Source organism: Mastigoproctus giganteus, chromosome 1 (assembly GCF_048544385.1).
Source record: "Mastigoproctus giganteus isolate SK-2022 chromosome 1, ASM4854438v1, whole genome shotgun sequence".
In the NCBI taxonomy this organism is placed as follows: Eukaryota; Metazoa; Arthropoda; class Arachnida; order Uropygi; family Thelyphonidae; genus Mastigoproctus; species Mastigoproctus giganteus.
In genome coordinates, this window is record NC_143575.1 from 75,806,244 (window position 1) to 75,824,512 (window position 18,269).

The following is an 18,269-nucleotide window of genomic DNA, read 5'->3' on the forward strand; positions in this document are numbered from 1 at the left end:
AAATATATATAGTGTTATAACTGTGTTGGGATACAAGTTTAGGGTTATAATTTTGAACTGAAATCATGACTCAGACCAGAGCAGCAAAGCGAAAGGCTCAAGCTAAATGGAGTGCTGTGGCTTAGGGGGAGAACTGAGTGGGGCAGTTCTCCTCTGAATCACAGCCTTTTAAAATGCACTGCTTGCATGATATCTGTGGAGCAGTCGGGTATGGGACATGATATTGCCATGGGGGATGTCTTTGTGTATGCGCGATGTAAGGAGTGTAAGGAAATCAGACGACAACTCAGCATTGTTATGGGCCTATATGAGAGCTTGAAGGAAAGGGTGGATGCCCTTGAAGGATCTAAATTGAGGGGCCCATCAAGCTCTCATCTGCCCACATCAACACGAGAGCTTGAACTTGGTCATCACGCACCACAGTGGCAACCCGCAGGGCAGAATGCGCTGGTCCCACAGGAACTAGTAGTTGTTGGTGACTCTATCAGGGAAACGGGGAACATGCTTTGTAAAAAGGACATTGTAGAGCAGATATCATCTTTTAAGGGCACAAAAGGTACACGTTGGCACTAATGATATTAAGAGTAGGAGACCGGCAGAATTACTTAACAAGTACAGGTCACTGTTGAAAAAAAGCCGTGAATTAGGGTTGAATTTGAAAGTGTCTGCAATTCTGCCCAGACACAATAGGAGGGATTATATGATGAGAGCCATGTCGATCAATTCGGCCCTGGAAAGATTGTGCAAGGCTCAAGGGGTAGAATTTTTTTCAGCCTGGTCTGTACTTGTTAACAGGAGAGACCACTTCTACACGGATGGGATACACTTAAATAGAAAGGGTGCAAGAATATTTGCTGATGCTATCGAGGCAATGTTAAGTGGGTCGGAAAACTGCTAGCTTAGGGGGATACAAGGACTAATAGATTAACAGTAGCCACTGGCAGAGGTAAAATTGATTCTTGCACTGCTTCTATTGGAATGAGCAGCAGCCTGAAAAACAAGATGCAGGATATTTCCGAGACTGCTGGGAGTCATTGCAGTACAAGTAAACATATGGGTTGTGTTAGGGTAGCTAAGAATAGGAACAGGTGCATGTATACTTGCGTGTACACCAATGCTAGGAGTTTAGTAAATAAATTTGATTAAGTTGAGGTATTGCTGAAAACATCAAAGGCAGATATTGTTGGGATATCAGAGACGTGGTGTCATACAGATATAAGGAATGCAGAACTGGAATTTGGAGAGTACAATGTGTACAGAAAGGATAGATGGGATAGGAAGGGAGGAGGGGTTATGCTATTAGTTAAGAAACACATAAAATCCAAGGAAGTGAAGCCAGTCGACATTGCTGAACAGTGCAGTGTCGAGTCAGTTTGGTGTGACATAAGCATTGGGAGATCAAAATTGAGAGTAGGAGTGTGCTATAGGCCTAATGACTCTGATGAGTATAATAAAAAACTGTACAGGAAATAGAGTGGGCCAGTAAATCAGAGAGTCTTATAATGGGGGATTTTAATTTCCCAGATATTGACTAGAATTTGTGGGTTGGTCACTCACACACAAGCAAAGCTTTTGTGGATTTATTGGATAATTGTTTTCTACATCAGCATGTTCGGGAGGCAACTAGAGGGAGTAATACTCTTGATCTGATTATCATTAGTGATTCTTCATGCATTAAGTATCAGCAGATAAAGGAACCACTAGGTGGCAGTGATCACAGTGTGCTGAAGTGGGATTTACTCAAAGAGGTAAGTACCATCAGGGGTAAAGGGAAGGGTTTTTGCTTTCGTAAAGGCGACTACGATGGTCTGAGACAGTATTTAAATTCTATACAGTGGGACCAACTGATGATGTTACCAACAGCAAATTCAAAATGGGAAACATTCAAAGAACCTATCTTGGAGGCTACTAGGCTTTACATACCAACTAAGAAATATTGTTCAAGGTTTAGGCCTAAATGGATGTCAGACGAACTAATGAGACATATGGTAGAGAAGAAAAATGCATGGGATACATATAAATTAATGTGTGACATGGAAGCCTATGATAGATATAAGCTGGTCTGTAACCAAGTCACAAAGGAGATTAGGCAGGCAAAAGCAGATTATGAGAAATCCTTGGCAAAGGATGCAAAGAAAAACAGAAAAGTGTTCTTTACCTATGTAAACTAGAAGGAAAGGGATGAATCAGATTGGTCCACTGGATATTGATGGTTCAACAGTTGAGGATCCTGTTCAGGTGGCTAACAAACTAAACGGGTATTTTGCATCTACGTTCACATATGAGGAGTTATTCAGGAAGGGTAAAGCCAGAGATGAAGTAAACTCAGGTAGTGAGCTAGATGATTTTGTAATAACTGAGAGGAAAGTGGAGGAGAAATTGTTGAGGATAAACATAAAAAAGGCACCTGGGGTGGATGGGATCTATCCAGTTATATTAAAGGTGGCAGCAAAGGAAGTAAGCAAACCCTTAGCCATAATTATGAGACCTTCTTTGGACTCAGGGGAGGTACCCATAGACTGGAGTGTGCAATTGTGACCCCAATTCACAAAGGAGGAACAAAGGCTGACACAAGTAATTATAGACTTGTGAGTTTAACTTCTTCTGTTCCATGAAAATTAATGGAGGCACTGGTTAAAGAAGCACTACAGGATCATCTAGACAAGACTTCAGTTATAGCTTGGACACAGCATGGTTTTGTTAAGGGAAAGTCTTGCGTGACCAGTTTGATTCGATACTATGATGCAGTCACAAAAGAACTGGATGCAGGGAATAACTTTGATATTATATACTTGGATCTTAGAAAGGCTTTTGATACTGTTGCACATGGAAGACTGCTGCACAAATTGGAGTGTGGCATTGGAGGCAAATCGCTGCTATAGATAAAGGGATGATTGAGGGGAAGAAGACAGAGAGTGGTAATCAATGGACACTGCTCATCATGGACTAATGTTATTAGTGGAGTCTCTCAGGGTTCAATGTTCGGTCCATTATTGTTTTCTGTATTTATAAATGATATTGATGATGGCATATCAAGCTTAATGTCCAAGTTTGCAGATGATACAAAGGTTGGCAGGGTTGTTAAGGACACTACCGATGCTATGCTGCTGCAACAGGATCTGGAAAGGTTGAGCAGATGGGCTGAGAGGTGGCAAATGAAGTTTAACATTGACAAATGTAAAGTACTACATATGAGAAACAGCAACCCCAGAGCAACGTATCAACTCTGTGGTTCTGCACTGACAGTGGTAGAGAATGAAAAGCACCTAGGGGTAATTGTGCAGGCAAATATGAAATTCTCTGAGCAGTGCAGACGGACTGCAAGTGTAGCTTGTGATGTCTTTTCAATGATATACAGGAATTTTTCTAGCAGAGATAAGGAGGTGATTATTCCCTTGTATAAGGCAATGGTCAGGCCACGCCTTGAGTACTATGTACAGGACTGAAAACCTCCTTTTACGAAGGATGTAGAGTTGCTTCAGCATGTACAGAGAAGGGCAACAAGATTGGTGAGGGGAACGAAGGGGATCTTCTTACCAAGAAAGGCTTAAGTTCTGCAAATTACAGTGTCTGGAGACTAGGCACCGGCGAGGTGATCTGATAGAGGTGTATAAAGCGTTGGGTGGTTTGAGCATGCTCAATGCCGATGGGATTCTTCCTCTTGCTCAGAATAATCACCTGAGGGGACATAAATTCAGATTGAGGAAAGACAGATGTAGGATAAATGTGCGGAAATTTGCCTTTAGCCAGCGGGTAGTTGGTTGGTGGAACAGACTTCCATCCCCTGTTGTGGAAGTTGATAGCCTAAATCAATTTAAGGTTCAGCTGGACAGGTATTTTGAACGAATGGAGGGGTGAAATGGAAGTGGTTTTTTTTTGTTTTTTTTTTTGCTGATGCTGCATAAGCTTGCTTTCTTGCATCATATGCCTCTACTAATGCTAATGCTAATTATTAGATAGATTCCATCAGCCCCAGGTGCTTTATTTACTTCTAGCTTTGACAGTTTCTCCTACAGTTTCTTTTCATTTAACACAAAATTATTTATCTCCCTGTTTTAACTTGGTATATTTCTGCTATTCCCATTCTTAAATGTAGATTCAAATATACTTCAATCTACATACAGACTAAAAGATTAAATCTATTGATGAACCTATTCATTTTGTCAGCAATTAGCATTAGTAGAGGCATATGATGCAAGAAAACAAGCTTATGCAGCATTAGCCAAAAAAAAAAAAAAAACCATTCCCATTTCACCCCTCCATTCATTCGAAATACCTGCCCAGCTGAGCCTTAAATTTATTTAGGCTATCAACTTCCACAACAAGGGATGGAAGTCTGTTCCTCCAACCAACTACCTGCTGGCTAAAGGCAAATTTCTGCACATCTATCCTACATCTGTCTTTCCTCAATCTGAATTTAAGCCCTCTCAGGTGATTATTCTGAGCAAGAGGAAGAATCCCATCGCCATTGAGCATGCTCAAACCATTCAAGGCTTTATACACCTCTATCAGATCACCTCGCTGGTGCCTAGTCTCCAGACACTGTAATTTGCAAAACTTAAGCCTTTCTTTGTAAGAGCAACCCTTTGTTCCATTAATGTTGTTGCCCTTCTCTGTACTTGTTCCAGCAGCTCTACATCCTTCTTGAAATGATTATACAAGGGAATAATCACCTCCTTATCCCTGCTAGAAAAATTCTTGTATATCATTGACAAGACACCATGAGCTACTCTTGCAGTCCGTCTGCACTGCTCAGAAAACTTCATATCTGCCTGCACAGTTACCCCCCAGGTCCTTTTCATTCTCTACCACTGTCAGTGTAGTACCATAGAGTTGATATGTTACTCTGGGATTACTGTTTCCCATATGTAGTACTTTACATTTGTCAATGTTAAACTTCATTTGCCAACTCTCAGCCCATCTGCTCAACCTTTTCAGATCCTGTTGCAGCAGCATACTGTCAGTAGTGCCCTTAACAACCCTGCCAACCTTTGTATCATCTGCAAACTTGGACATTAAGCTTGATATACCATCATCAATATCATTTATAAATACAGACAACAACAATGGACCCAACACTGAACCCTGAGGGACTCCACTAATAACATTAGTCCACGATGAGCAGTGTCCATTGATTACCACTCTTTGTCTTCTCCCCCTCAACCATCCCTTTATCCATAGCAGCAATTTGCTTCCAATGTCACACTGCTCCAATTTGTGCAGCAGTCTTCCATGTGCAACAGTATCAAAAGCCTTTCTAAGATCCAAATATATAATATCAAAGTTATTCCCTGCATCCAGTTCTTTTGTGAATTTAACCCAGTTTAGCATAAAAGAAATCCAGTTTGTGGGATAAATGGCCACAGATATGTGCAAACAGAATATCAGCCTATGATATTCTGTTTGCACATACTTTTATCAGTATTTTTATATAAAAGTAGCCTATTTGTAAAATGTGTAAAAATACAAAATGAACCAGAAAGCACCTCCAACAATATATATATACATACGAGGTGCTACCCAAATATTCCCGAAATTTGAATGTTGCGTGGGAACTACATCAAGTACGAATTTGTGGTACTAGGTAACACTGCATGCATCCTTTGTGAGTCAGTGTGCCACGTGACATCGGGCTGGATAGTCATTGAATATTTATGCACAGTTCTTTGGCAGTGTATTTCGCATAGTTTGCGATTGTTGCAATGGCTGATGTGAGAGTGCAATGTTCTTGCATCAAGTTTTGTTTCCTTAGCGATACAGCAGCAGAAACCCATAAGAAGTTGAAACAAGCTTTTGGTGACAGACACAGACCTACTACTGGTAAAAAACGGTAAAATGTCGGTTGATGACAACGATCGCTCTGGGCATCCATCATCGAGCACCACCCCAAAAAATGTTGCAAAAGTTTTGGCATCGATCCATGAAGACTGCGGGCGGACCATCCACAACATTTGTGGCATTGTAGGACTATTGTACTGCACATGTCAGCGGATTTTGTCAGACGAGTTGAACGTGAGAAAGATTGTGGCCAAGTTTGTGCCATGGTTACTGAGTGAAGACCAAAAGCAGCATCACATGGAAGTTAGCAGAGATCTTCAAGAACAGGCCAGGAGTGATCAAAACTGCCTTTCTACATTCATCACTGGTGACGAGAGTTAGGTATATGAGTATGACCCAGAAACCAAGCAACATTCATCCCAGTGGAAGAGCCCATCTTCGCCCTGACCGAAGAAAGCCCAACAAGTGAGGAGCAACGTGAAGTCCATGCTGATCTTATGACAGGATTATCCATAAGGAATTTGTCTGAATTTGTCAGAATCCATAAGGAATCTGGCTAGACCGTCAACACAAAGTTCTACTGCAACGTTCTGAGGCAGTTAAGGGAGGAAACATCCAGAGAAGTGGTGCACAAAGAACTCAATTAAAAGTGTAGTTCATCAGTAAAATGTCATGGGTCCTTCATCATGACAACGTGCCAGCCCACACATCCATTGCTGTGGTGCAGTTTTAGACCTCCAACAACATGACAGTCGTCATGACAGGGGCTAAGTCTGGGAATAAGGGGGGACACATTCTCAGTGTCCACCGAGATATTACACAGAGCGGACAGTGTCTCACTGTCCACTCAGTTGTAATACAGCTTCAGTTACCATCTTTAATTCTGCTAAGTTATTTCTGCTTAGTTTCTGAATTAGCAAAAATCAATCATAAAAACATAAATTGCAACTTTAATAAGTAAAATCCACAAATTTTTCAGAGGTGTGAACTCTAGAATGCCAGTGAGATGATGTTTCCTCAACTTGCTATAGTTGTCACTAACTGAAATGAAAATTTCAGAATTGTTTATCCACAAACAGTGTTACAGAATATTATGCTGAGATTAATTTTCAATTTCAGAAACCTCTTCATACTTTATTAAAAATGTTCTCATGTCAAGCATTATACTATATAACAGATTTTTAAAAGGGTTTTTGGGTGTTTCTTTATGAATTTGGGTATGCTGATCCAAATATGACCTTAATTTTTAGTGTAGCTTAATGATATGCACAGAACTGAAAGAAAAGTAAATATGTAATAATACTATATCAGATTTTTTAACAGTGTTCTGTACAGAACGGAACATTAATCTTTGTACAAGTAAAGAATAAATTAAAAAGTTGAAACAATCCTCAATCCTTAATTAGAACAAAATTTCCTTAAAAATGTACATTTGAACATCTTTTGTCTTTAATGGTCAGTGTGATATCCTGAACAAAGAACCAGATAGTCACCCATTATAGCTTTATCTCACCTTCTTTGATACCTCTTCTCTATTGACTGTATGTCCTATTGGAATCGCTCCCCATGCTCTTTGTAAACATCAACCAGATTTTGTATGAAAGAATTTGGGTAAGAGTGCAAATAATGGAACTGATTGGCATTTTGTTTTAATTTCAAAAAACTCCTTTCGACACCAGCCACAGTAACCAGCAAGGTCAAGAATATAAAACATGCCATTATAACATCTGTAACAAATGCAGATAACAATGTGTTTTTAATTAAATTAAGGTTGCATAAGTCCCAAATTGAATTAATGAAATTTCTTGTCCTAAAGATGATCTTAAATTTAATAGCTGCTGTGGAAAGTCATTAGAAATATCTTTATTGTATCAGTTTTGAAATTCTACAGCCGATTGTTGCAGAGCTTCGTCGCTAAAAGATAAGTGTTTCTGGTTGCAAAATTTTAAAACTATCTACAACATTTTTTGTATTAAGAAATCTACATTTTAATTGATGTATCACAATGTCTATTGTTGCATAGTATATAACAACTTTAAACCGTTTTTCAGAATCTTGAAAGCGCCTCCGTAGCCAGGTGGGAAGGAGCAGCAGTGTGTAGCACACGCTTCTTGATTAGACCGGGGTTCAAGCCCGTCACCACCAAATACGGAGGATGTGGAAAGGTCAGGGAATGACCACCGCATATCCCGGAGCAATATGGCTTTAGTTGCTAATGCTCCTAAAAACCAAACAACACTCAGAATCCTGAAGTTGTTCGTCTTGAACTGAATCTTCAAACATTTTTTTAACTTTCCTATTGTGTTTTTTACAAAAATTTAAATTTATTCCCCAAGATCTTGCTAAAGAAAACACACAACTTTTACTTTCTTCATAATTATCTCTTAGCAAAACCATAGGATTTAAAGATGCCTCTAAATGACATATTGCCTGGCCGAGATCTAGATTTTTTTGTTGCAGTAATTTTGAAGTTTAATTGATTCCAATATTTTGTAATTTAATACCAAAAGGAAAACAAATTCTAACGTTTCCATTTTTTTTTTTTTTTTTTTTTTTGCAAGCCAATTGCCTGGCATGTTTCGTATTTTTTTTTAGACACTAATATTATTTTTGCTAATGTTTTTATGACATCTGTACATCTATAGCGCAATGCTAGTAAACAGTCAAACCTTGATGACCAATGCATTGGACACAATTTCTTTAGAGTAATTGTTGATATAGTGCTATCATTTGCATCTACATTCTATTTCTGATTCAATAGATCCCATCGTACAATACTATCTGCAAAAAATGAGTAAATATTTTCAATTATGTCATAAAATAAAGAAACATCAGCTACTTTTTCTCACAGCATCATTAATTACTAAGTTTAAAGTTATGCACCGGCCAATGAACATAGTAGGCATTTGGAACTTTTTGTAATATTCTTGATTGCACACCACTATATGCCCCATTCGTTGTTGCGGCACCATCATATCGTTGACCTTGGCAGTTCTGTAAATCTAGCCCTTTGGATTCTATACAGTAAATAATATCACTTTCAATTTTACTAGCTGATTGATCTTTTATACTATAAAATCCCAAAAATCGTTCATTTATAATGATTTCTGATGGTATATCATTTTCTGTTTTTATAGTAACATAACGAAATATTTGGCTCATCTGATCAGTTTTTGTGACATTCTGGGTAGTGTTCATGATTACAGATAAAAATGGGGCAGACTTTATTTCATCAATAATAACATTTTTGACTTTCTTAGATGAAAGACAAATTCATTTTGAATAGTTGAACTGAAATATGTTGAACGGTAATCACGTTTTGAAATTAATTCCTTTAATATGGGATCATAGTTTGATAGAAGCTCAATATAGACAAAAAAATTTCACTTTTTATATTTTTATCATTCAGATTTTCTCGGTGACCTCTGAATGCCATGTTGCAACTGCTTAATACTAATGTAACATGAAAAATGCATTTCAAAACTTGTCTCCAGAAATTTTTTTCTTCAGTTATACTGGTTACTAAATCAACATCAATTGTTTTATTTGTGCGCCAAAGATCATATGTTATACAAGCAGAAATGTGACCAGAGGAAGCTTCGTGTCTTTTAATTTTATTAGATAAATTTTTCCAGTCAGACATAACGTTTATCCAAGATTTTTTAAAATCTGCATTAGAGCAATCTCCAAATAACCAACATGGTTCACAATATACAAAATCTGATTTTTGAGAATAACATAGCCATGTAACTTGTACAAAGGATACTAGGAAAGTTTTGCAATATGACGCAACAATGAATCACAGGAAGCTGCTTGTTGCTGCATGTTGAGACATGTTCATACGTGCATAGTAGCCGCCGCGCCAAGTCGATGGGCTCAGTTATTCATTAGTAGTGAGAGTGTAAAGTGCTTGCGATGGCATCGTGGTCACGAAATGAGATAAGGACAGTTTTGCGGTATAATTTCGTGCGTGGTTTAACCATAGACCAGTGCTTAGAAGAAATGACTCTTGCACTAGATGATGATTGTCCACATCGTACAACGATATTCAGGTGGTATAGAGAATTCCAAATTGGAAATTTCACTCTGGAGGATTCTGAGAGGCCGGGAAGGCCACGAACGTCAGTTACAGAGGAAAACGTTACTGCTGTGAGGAAAATGCTTGACGAAAACAGGCGAGTGACCTACCAACAGATAGAGGATACTTTGGGCCTAAATGCACCAGCAATTCGTTCGATTCTGCAAGATCATTTGCACGTGAAGAAACTTTGTTCTCTCTGGGTGCCGCATCAACTGACTGAAGAGCAGATGACACGACGTGTGACTTGGTGCCGGGAGATGTTAAAAAAGTTTGATAAGGGACAATCTCGGTATGTGAACAACATCGTGACAGGTGACGAGACTTGGCTGTACTATTACGATCTGCCGACCAAGGCTCAAAACAAAGTTTGGGTCTTTGATGATGACGACACACCCGTAATTGTCAGAAAATCCCGATCTGTAAAGAAGAAAATGATAGCTGTATTTTTCAAATCGAGTGGAATTGTGGAACGTGTCGTTTTGGACACGCAGAAGACAGTCACAGCTAAGTGGTATACTGAACAATGCCTGCCTAAAGTCATTGGATCTATGAAGAACCTGCGGCCAAAGTCAAGAATGGACACCTGGTACCTCCATCACGAAAATGCTCCAGCTCACCGCGCCAAAGCCTGCACCGAATATTTGACCACGACAGGACTGAAACTTCTCGAGCACCCTCCCTACAGTCCAGACCTTGCTCCCTGCGACTTTGCACTGTTCCCGCATGTGAAAATGAAGCTAAAAGGGAGGTGGTTTTCCAGTGATAAGGACCTTCTACGGGCTTGGGACAACGAGTGTGCTTTACTCCCTAGTGAAACTTGGCAGAACTGGTTTAAAGATTGGTTTCGGAGGATGAAGAGGTGTATTGAATGTAGAGGAAATTACTTTGAAAAAATTAAATAAACAAAGCTGTATTGCAAAACTTTCCTAGTACCCTTTGTACTTTAAGACCAGCTTTTTGTTGTTTACTATAATAAAATTCAGAAAATGACCTCAACCTATTATTTTGTACAGCAATCAGAAAGGGACCTTTAGGTTGACATGGACCTGAAGCTATTATCATACATTTGTCTGCATCAGAAATATTTTCTGAAAAATTTGCATGGTTTGTTGGATACTGTTGTGAAATAACTGAGGGATCTAGTCTTGAACATTCGTAAACAAATGAGTTTGTTTCTGGACTTACTGCTTCATTTTCCATAATTTGATGGTCTTGATCGTCATTTGTTCTTGCCAGATCCAATGAAGCAGGGCGATCTTCACTCAATTCAGCTGGTACATTATGTGGATTGGCTTGTGCTTGTCGTTGGAAAAATTATTAATCTTCTGCATTTTGTTTAATTTTTTGGTGGTTTCCCTTACTTTTTTTGTTTTTGTGCCCTGCTAAGGTGTTTATATACATGGCCAGACATTTGCAATTTATGGGGTAAAGTAAAAAAAAAAATGAAAAGTATGTGAAACTTCTTGCGTAAATTGATTAAAATGGCCAGTTGCACCAATGTAACTTAAATTGACAATATCATCAAAACGAAATAGCAAATGAGTTATTGAGTGTTGCATCAAAATTTTGATGTTCAGTTTTTTGTTTAAGTCTAGCTTAAGATTTAAGTCTCATTGGTGCAACTGGACATAAAAATAATAACTTACCCTGTTAAGCATGAGGTGTTTTGAAAACAGCTTCAAAAAGGTGAATAATAATAATCGAAATCATATAAGATAAGATTCAATAGCTCCACTAAAGTCTATTTAGTTTAAAGTGCTGCGTCACTTGGTATAGGGTGCAAATTTGATGGCTTGTGATTGGTGCAGGCATGAGACAGATGCAGACTGTCCCTACGTTAACCATTGTTGACACCGATCAATCTGACTTATGTCATTCGCTTATTGCACCCGATTCATGGTTATAGTGTATTGATCTTCTTTCCTAAATATGAGTATAATGTATCGCCATTTTTAACCTTAAAATGTTCCTGCATAAGTCGGTCTTGCCAAGCACCCCCCACCATTGCACTCTTAAACCAAATGGAGTTTAGCTGTCTTTTGTTCACCCAAGGAATACACCAAAGCCCAAAGGTGATCTCGTGTCACAGACCAAGGTGATACATAAAGTTTCAGTAGGCGATAACATACTTACCCTTTAAATACCTTTCCTATTTGTTTTCCACACACAAACACCTAACTAAGGAGGTGACAAATTAATATGAAAACAATTAAATAAAATTAGCCAAAGATGGTGGGCCCCTAAAGGGCCTGGGCCTGGCGGCAATTGCCTTGCCTGCCTACATGGTAGCCATGCCACTGACTACAGGCTTGACTTTTACATATCACAGTATTAGTGTGCACTTATGTAATACATAAAAAAAAAAAATAGTTAAATATAAACATAAACATTTTTTGTTACGTAACATGATTTTTGTATCATTAAAATTTAAGATAATACTTAGAATTTTAAATAAATATGGTATATTTTTAATAATATATTACAAAATAGTTTCCTAAAGCAAATTTTATAATTACATTTTTATGAATTTGGTTTTATAGAGTATTCCTCTGAAGATAGTGCCACCAGTGATAGCACTGCTAATTTTGAAAATGGTAACCAGAATTCAGATAAGGTAACAGCAGCAGCCCATGGAGTGAGACAAAAACGCTTTGGAAAGAAAAAGAGGAAATAAATACATATTTCATCCTAATTTGATTAAAGATTAAAAAAAATAATAATAGTAATTTTAATATACGTGTGTGTGTATGCACATGTATACACACCCACACATACACACTTTAAATGAATTTTGTATTGATTCATTCTGTTACATATAAAAATTTATGCTTTATTTGTTTGTGATTTTTTGGTACTAGAGTACTGTTTAACAAATAGAACCTTTGAGGAACAAAAGTTCCATTCCTTCAGTATAACAACATAATAAAAGTACCAAGGAAATTTGCATGTTTGGTTATTTCTTAATGTTTTCTACTTTGTGCACAGCTACATTAATGTGACTCATTATCATAGAAACAGTATTTTAGGTTATAAGAAAGAAATTTAAATCAGTGAAAACTAATATACAAGGTGAGCATAATTAAAATCACCACCTCTGAAATTTAAATAAAAAGAGAATGAATAATTAGAAAACACTGAAATGTTGAATGAATGATATCAAGATCATGCAGAAACACAATAGCACAAGGATAAAAGAAAAATTAGTCCAAATGACACTAAGTTGAAAATGATGTTCCTCACTGGTAGCATATAATTGTATTAAGCACAGTATAGCAACAAATTATAACTTGGTGATTCACTGAGATGGGGCATCACATTAAATTATAAATGCCTTTTATTTGGGTCTGGAGTAGTAAAGTAAATGTGATATTCCCACCAGCAGTGACAAACGGAAAATAAAGCCTGAAAAAAATCAACTAAGATGGTATGTCCCTAATGTTGATTTAATGTTTAATACCAGTCATACAGTATTTTCATTCTTTCTCTTAAATTGTAATATCATTTGGTTATTTTGTACTGTAGTGGTTACGAGGCAGTGTTGTTATCTGAAATTTGGATTAAAACTAATTGGTTATCTATACTAACTATATATTTGTGGATCTTTATATTTGTGTGAGTATGTTTTTAGCTAATTTTTTTACAGCTTCAAGTGTCATCAGTTAGGATTGCATCTCCTTGCTGATTTCCATACTGTATAGGGCTACAGCATCTCAACTCAGACCATAATGGGTTGAGGGGTTATTGAAACATTGTTTTCTTTTGCCCACTGGAGAGCATCTCACTTGTAGCTTTCCCCTGAAGAGATGGCATATTGGCAGCTCGAATTTTTCTATATTTATCATCTCAGATATTTTCCATTTGTTCTTTATTCTTTATATCAGATGCACAACCACTATCCACATTTTATAAGGATGACTTTTATTCCCTAAATTCATTTCAGCTTTCGGTAGCTTTATACCAGTAAAAGATACATATCATTTCACTGGCCTTCTGGAATTTTTCACTTTTGAAATTTCTTCCATTCACATTGTGTACTTCACTTCTGATGACGTTAGCCTGAAAAGAGATCTGCCATCTCACTGGAAGTTTGGAGTTTCCCCTCTTTCCTTTAATTATTCTACCTATATATATTGACAGACTTCATTTATTTCCTTAAATTTGGTACAATTGATGTTAAACTTTAAATCAAACATTAATTCCTAATTCATTTCTTGGTTGGCTTTTCAAAGCTTTATTTTTCTTTTGGTTGGCATGGCAAAAATATCAAATTCATTTAGGGAATCACAGTGATTCTGAACACCATATACATCGTCATTTTTATCAATAAGCTGTTCAATATGTTGGAAGATGGAAACATATTTGAAGGTGGAAACAGATTTGGTGGAATATTGACAAACTTGTAATTCTATCCCTAAAATCATTCAACTCTAATGTTTTCCTAATAGACTGCATCCTCTTCTGCATATCCCTACAGTTCAGACGATACACTGACTGCAGTTGGGGGCCAACACTTGTATAATTTGGTGTTTGGAATTTTCCAGTAAAATTTATAAAAACATATGTCTTCATTGATTTTACTGAAAGATTACTTTTATATACATTTTATTGTGGTTGTGTTATGTTTTTCAAATACACATTTCTTTTGTTTTTCAATTACATTTCTAACTGTGTTTGTGAACAAGTCTAATTTTACATGTCAGAATTTCCCCAAGTAAGCATTTAGGGAAATTCTGCACTCGCAACTATGCACGTTGAATTTGATAGAAGCAAAAAAGAAATGTTCAACAAACATGTAAATAGAATTATCCAATTTTTTTTATCTCATGCACAGAAAAAATTACAAAAATTAAAAAAGAGATGAGACAGGTATAATGTCAGCAAGTTTCACCTTTTGAGCATCATTGGTCCTTGAGATTGTCACAGACATTCTCTCAGATATGCCAGACAACCTGTACTTGCTACCTGGGAGTCTAAAACACTGATGGAACTGATATTCAGGTGACACTCAAGTCAAGTGGACCCAATTTCGGCGAAGTCCGGACAGTCTGTGCCAGCCAAATTCTCTGCTTGCACCTTCACGATGGTGGGAGTTAGTAATCCTGGGTATAACCTCCATGCCAAGTACATTGGGCAGTCACCCACCTGGTAAGCAGGGGCCGAGGTGTGGTGCCCACACCACATGGAGGAATGCCGCCCCTCTATGTTACTAGGCAGTACTAGGTGGTAGATGACTCTCATCAACCGGTGAAATACCACCACTTTGCTTATTGGAGGCTTGAAGTGGTGGAACCCATGTTTAGTCTCTAGAGCTAAGTTCCGGTCAACCCTTCCCTATCTCTTCCATCATGCAGTATGATTGATGACTTTTGAGATTATGATGAACATCATGGCAAGATCCAATATTCCTTACATTTCAAGGATACAGCTCTAAAATGGTGTTTGCAGGCCGGCCACTTGTTAGTACACCGGACTGAACCTATTGGTAACTCTCTAGGAGGCTTCTGGATCAGCTAGTGTAAATTCTTCTACCTCTACTCTGCCAGATAGTGACTGAAGGGAGTCCGAGTAGTGTGTATGCAGGGAGCATTGTTGAGGCCACGTTATGTCAAGGATCTGGGTATATTCTTACCACGTGTACGCTATATCCAAAAATTTCATTACTTCATACAGCATGTCCCACCCACTTTTTCTTACCATTGAATACACCATGAATTGTCAAACTAATAGAGCAAACTTATCTGCAAAAATATCTAAACCTCCCAAGCACTTCCTAATTCATTTCACAAATATACGTGGTCTCAATTCTAATCTCAACGATGTCCATTTCCACTTGCAGTCTGCCAAACCCCATGTACTTTTTCTGACAGAATCTCAGTTATCGGTTGATTCAACTACTGCTCATCTCAGATGCCCAAATTATTCGCTGTATGATTCCTTTTGCCTCAAAGGTGGTACTTGTGCATATGCCCGTTCTGATATTCCCTGTCAGAGACTTGGCAATTTGGAATCTCCTCTCTTTGATCTTCTCTGGCTTAAAATCTCTCTACCTAATTGTGTCAAATTCATCTATTGTCTCTACCATTGTCCCAACTCCACTAATCACTTGGAGCTCTTTGACTTCCTCCCTTTGCAACTTTTTCAAAGAAAAAGAGGAAAAATCCTCTTTTTCCTCCTCAGAAATACTGGATACACTATAACAACCATCAATATAACAACCACAAAGTCTTCTGAAAGGCATTTTTTTTAGCGTCATGGTTGCAATTTTAGCTTCAACCCTTTCTTTAATTTTTAAAATAAAAAGAAGTTACATGGTGATAGGTAATTACATAATCACAGGTGGGAATTGCAGCATCAGTACTTCCAGCCATAATTTGTACGTTAGCAGTACTCATCAGTTATTCCAGGTTTTTCAGCCTGTACCACATGCAAATTGATTCATAAATACTTATTTATGCAGACATAATTCACAACAAACCATACAAATATGAACTCTAAGAATTGGTGCACTATGAGCCAAGCAATTGAAGTCAAAAATTCTCAAGAACAAGAACAGCAGTAGTACTGTGCAGCCTGATGTTAGGATGATGTAAAGTCCATTTTTTGTTCCCCTTCCACATCAAACTTAGTTGTTTTTCATGAATTGCATGGAGGAACTTCTTTCACATACATAGCATATGCTTCCATAGTTAATATTGGTATGACAAAGTACACTGAAAGAATTCCTTTAAAGTTGAAAAACACAATTACCATTTTTTTTTTCACAAAAGAATGGATGTTAGCAAAAAAAAAGTGGCACAGCAGTTACTCCTGATCAAGAGTAACTGCTGTGCCACCTTCTTGAATATGCTGATACTGTAATTTATTTTATTTGCTTGCAGTAAATAAAATTACAGACCAATGCTGAAAGAAAATTAAAATATACTTTAATATAACTGCATAATTTAAAAGATATAGAACCACATTAAAATCAATACAGTAATCATCAATATTTAACACTCTGCTGTCTTCACAGCAGACAGAAATTTGCACAACAGGCAAATAAATACACCATAGAAGTGCATGGCATGGATACTATAATAGCAACATGACTTTTGTCATACTCCTACTGTATCATCAAGAGTATCTGTTTGCCAGCAAACATTCTGTCTGGGAACCACAAAGTCAAAAAGCAGGCTGCTTATGCCATCTTTGGTTGATGGTTCATGACCCACTCCATTGTTGCAATATGAAGACACTTGAGCTACTTCCCATCATGAACCTTATATGTGCTGTGACATTCATAATATCAACGGTGCACCCTGACCTTCCTCCCACATATGCACAGAAGTGTTAGAATGATAATTTATCGAATGGCATCATTAAGGAGGCTAGTTTTTATAAAGTTTCAGAGTTAAATATTGATATTTATTTTATCACTTTTAATGTGGTTTTATAGCTTTTAAATGATACAGTAAAAGTATTATTTAAATTTTATAGTAGTATTGGTTTATTGTTTTATTTTATTTACTTATAGTAGCATTGGTATATACAAGAAAGTGCTATGACAGAATGGATGACAAATCATTTTTGGAAGTGTGATGAATATGAATGCTCTTCCCATTTGCTTGATTGTTGCATGGGTTCTGGAATTCTGATGCCAGATCCAGATCATTATTGGTTACTTTGTAAGTAAGAAATCTTTAACTCAAACATTTCATTTTATTTTTATTTATTAATTAATGGTATCCTGAATCCAAAAGGTTATGAGAACCTATAATCCTCTACTTTTTGATATTAGAGTTGAATTTTACTTAGATTTCTTTTTTTTTATGTAAACCCCAAACGCGAGAGGTATTAGAACCTATAGTACTTAGTACCGTGCTTGGGTTGGAGGTTGAGAAGATGAAAGAAGATATTTGTTGACATTGGACTTGAACTTCTGTAGACTGTAATTTTCAGGAAATACATATGAAGGAAGGTTGTTCCAGAAAATGGCAGTTGAATGAATAAACAAAGATGAAAAGTTGGTTCTGTGAGTTTGAAGTTGGACAGTAAATGGATGTTGGCAGTACGTGTTTGGACTGTTTTGAAAGAGAGAGCGGGAATTATAGAAGCCAATTCAGAAGAACAGTGTCCATGGAAGTATCTGTACAAAAGGCATGCAGCAGAAACAGTACATCTATAAGGCAGTGACTGGAGAGACTGTTAGAGAGGAGTCATTAATTAGCCTAACTGCCCTCTTCTGAATGGAATCTAGAAGCCTGAGTGAGGTTTTGGGGGCACGGCCCCGGATGTGGGAACAATATTCCATGGTAGGACGGATTTGCGATTTATACAGAGTGAGCAGCTGTTTGGAAGAAAAGTAACGCCAAGAGCGAAAGAGAAAACCAAGTTTTTTAGATGCAGAGGGAGCAATATTTGTAATGTGCTT

At 37.4% G+C, this 18,269-nt stretch overlaps 1 protein-coding gene across 5 annotated transcripts in view; it reads left to right on the plus strand.

Moving 5' to 3' along the window:
* LOC150090899 (uncharacterized) overlaps window positions 1-12,799 on the plus strand; it is a 175,951-nt gene extending 163,152 nt beyond the window's left edge. For all 5 annotated transcript variants that reach the window (XM_090380587.1, XM_090380581.1, XM_090380573.1 and 2 more), the window contains exon 9: window positions 12,400-12,799. In XM_090380587.1, the coding sequence (XP_090236713.1) occupies window positions 12,400-12,533 (134 nt within the window). In that variant the 3' untranslated portion in view covers window positions 12,534-12,799. The remainder of the gene's footprint in view (window positions 1-12,399) is intronic.
* Window positions 12,800-18,269: the final 5,470 nt, after the last annotated feature.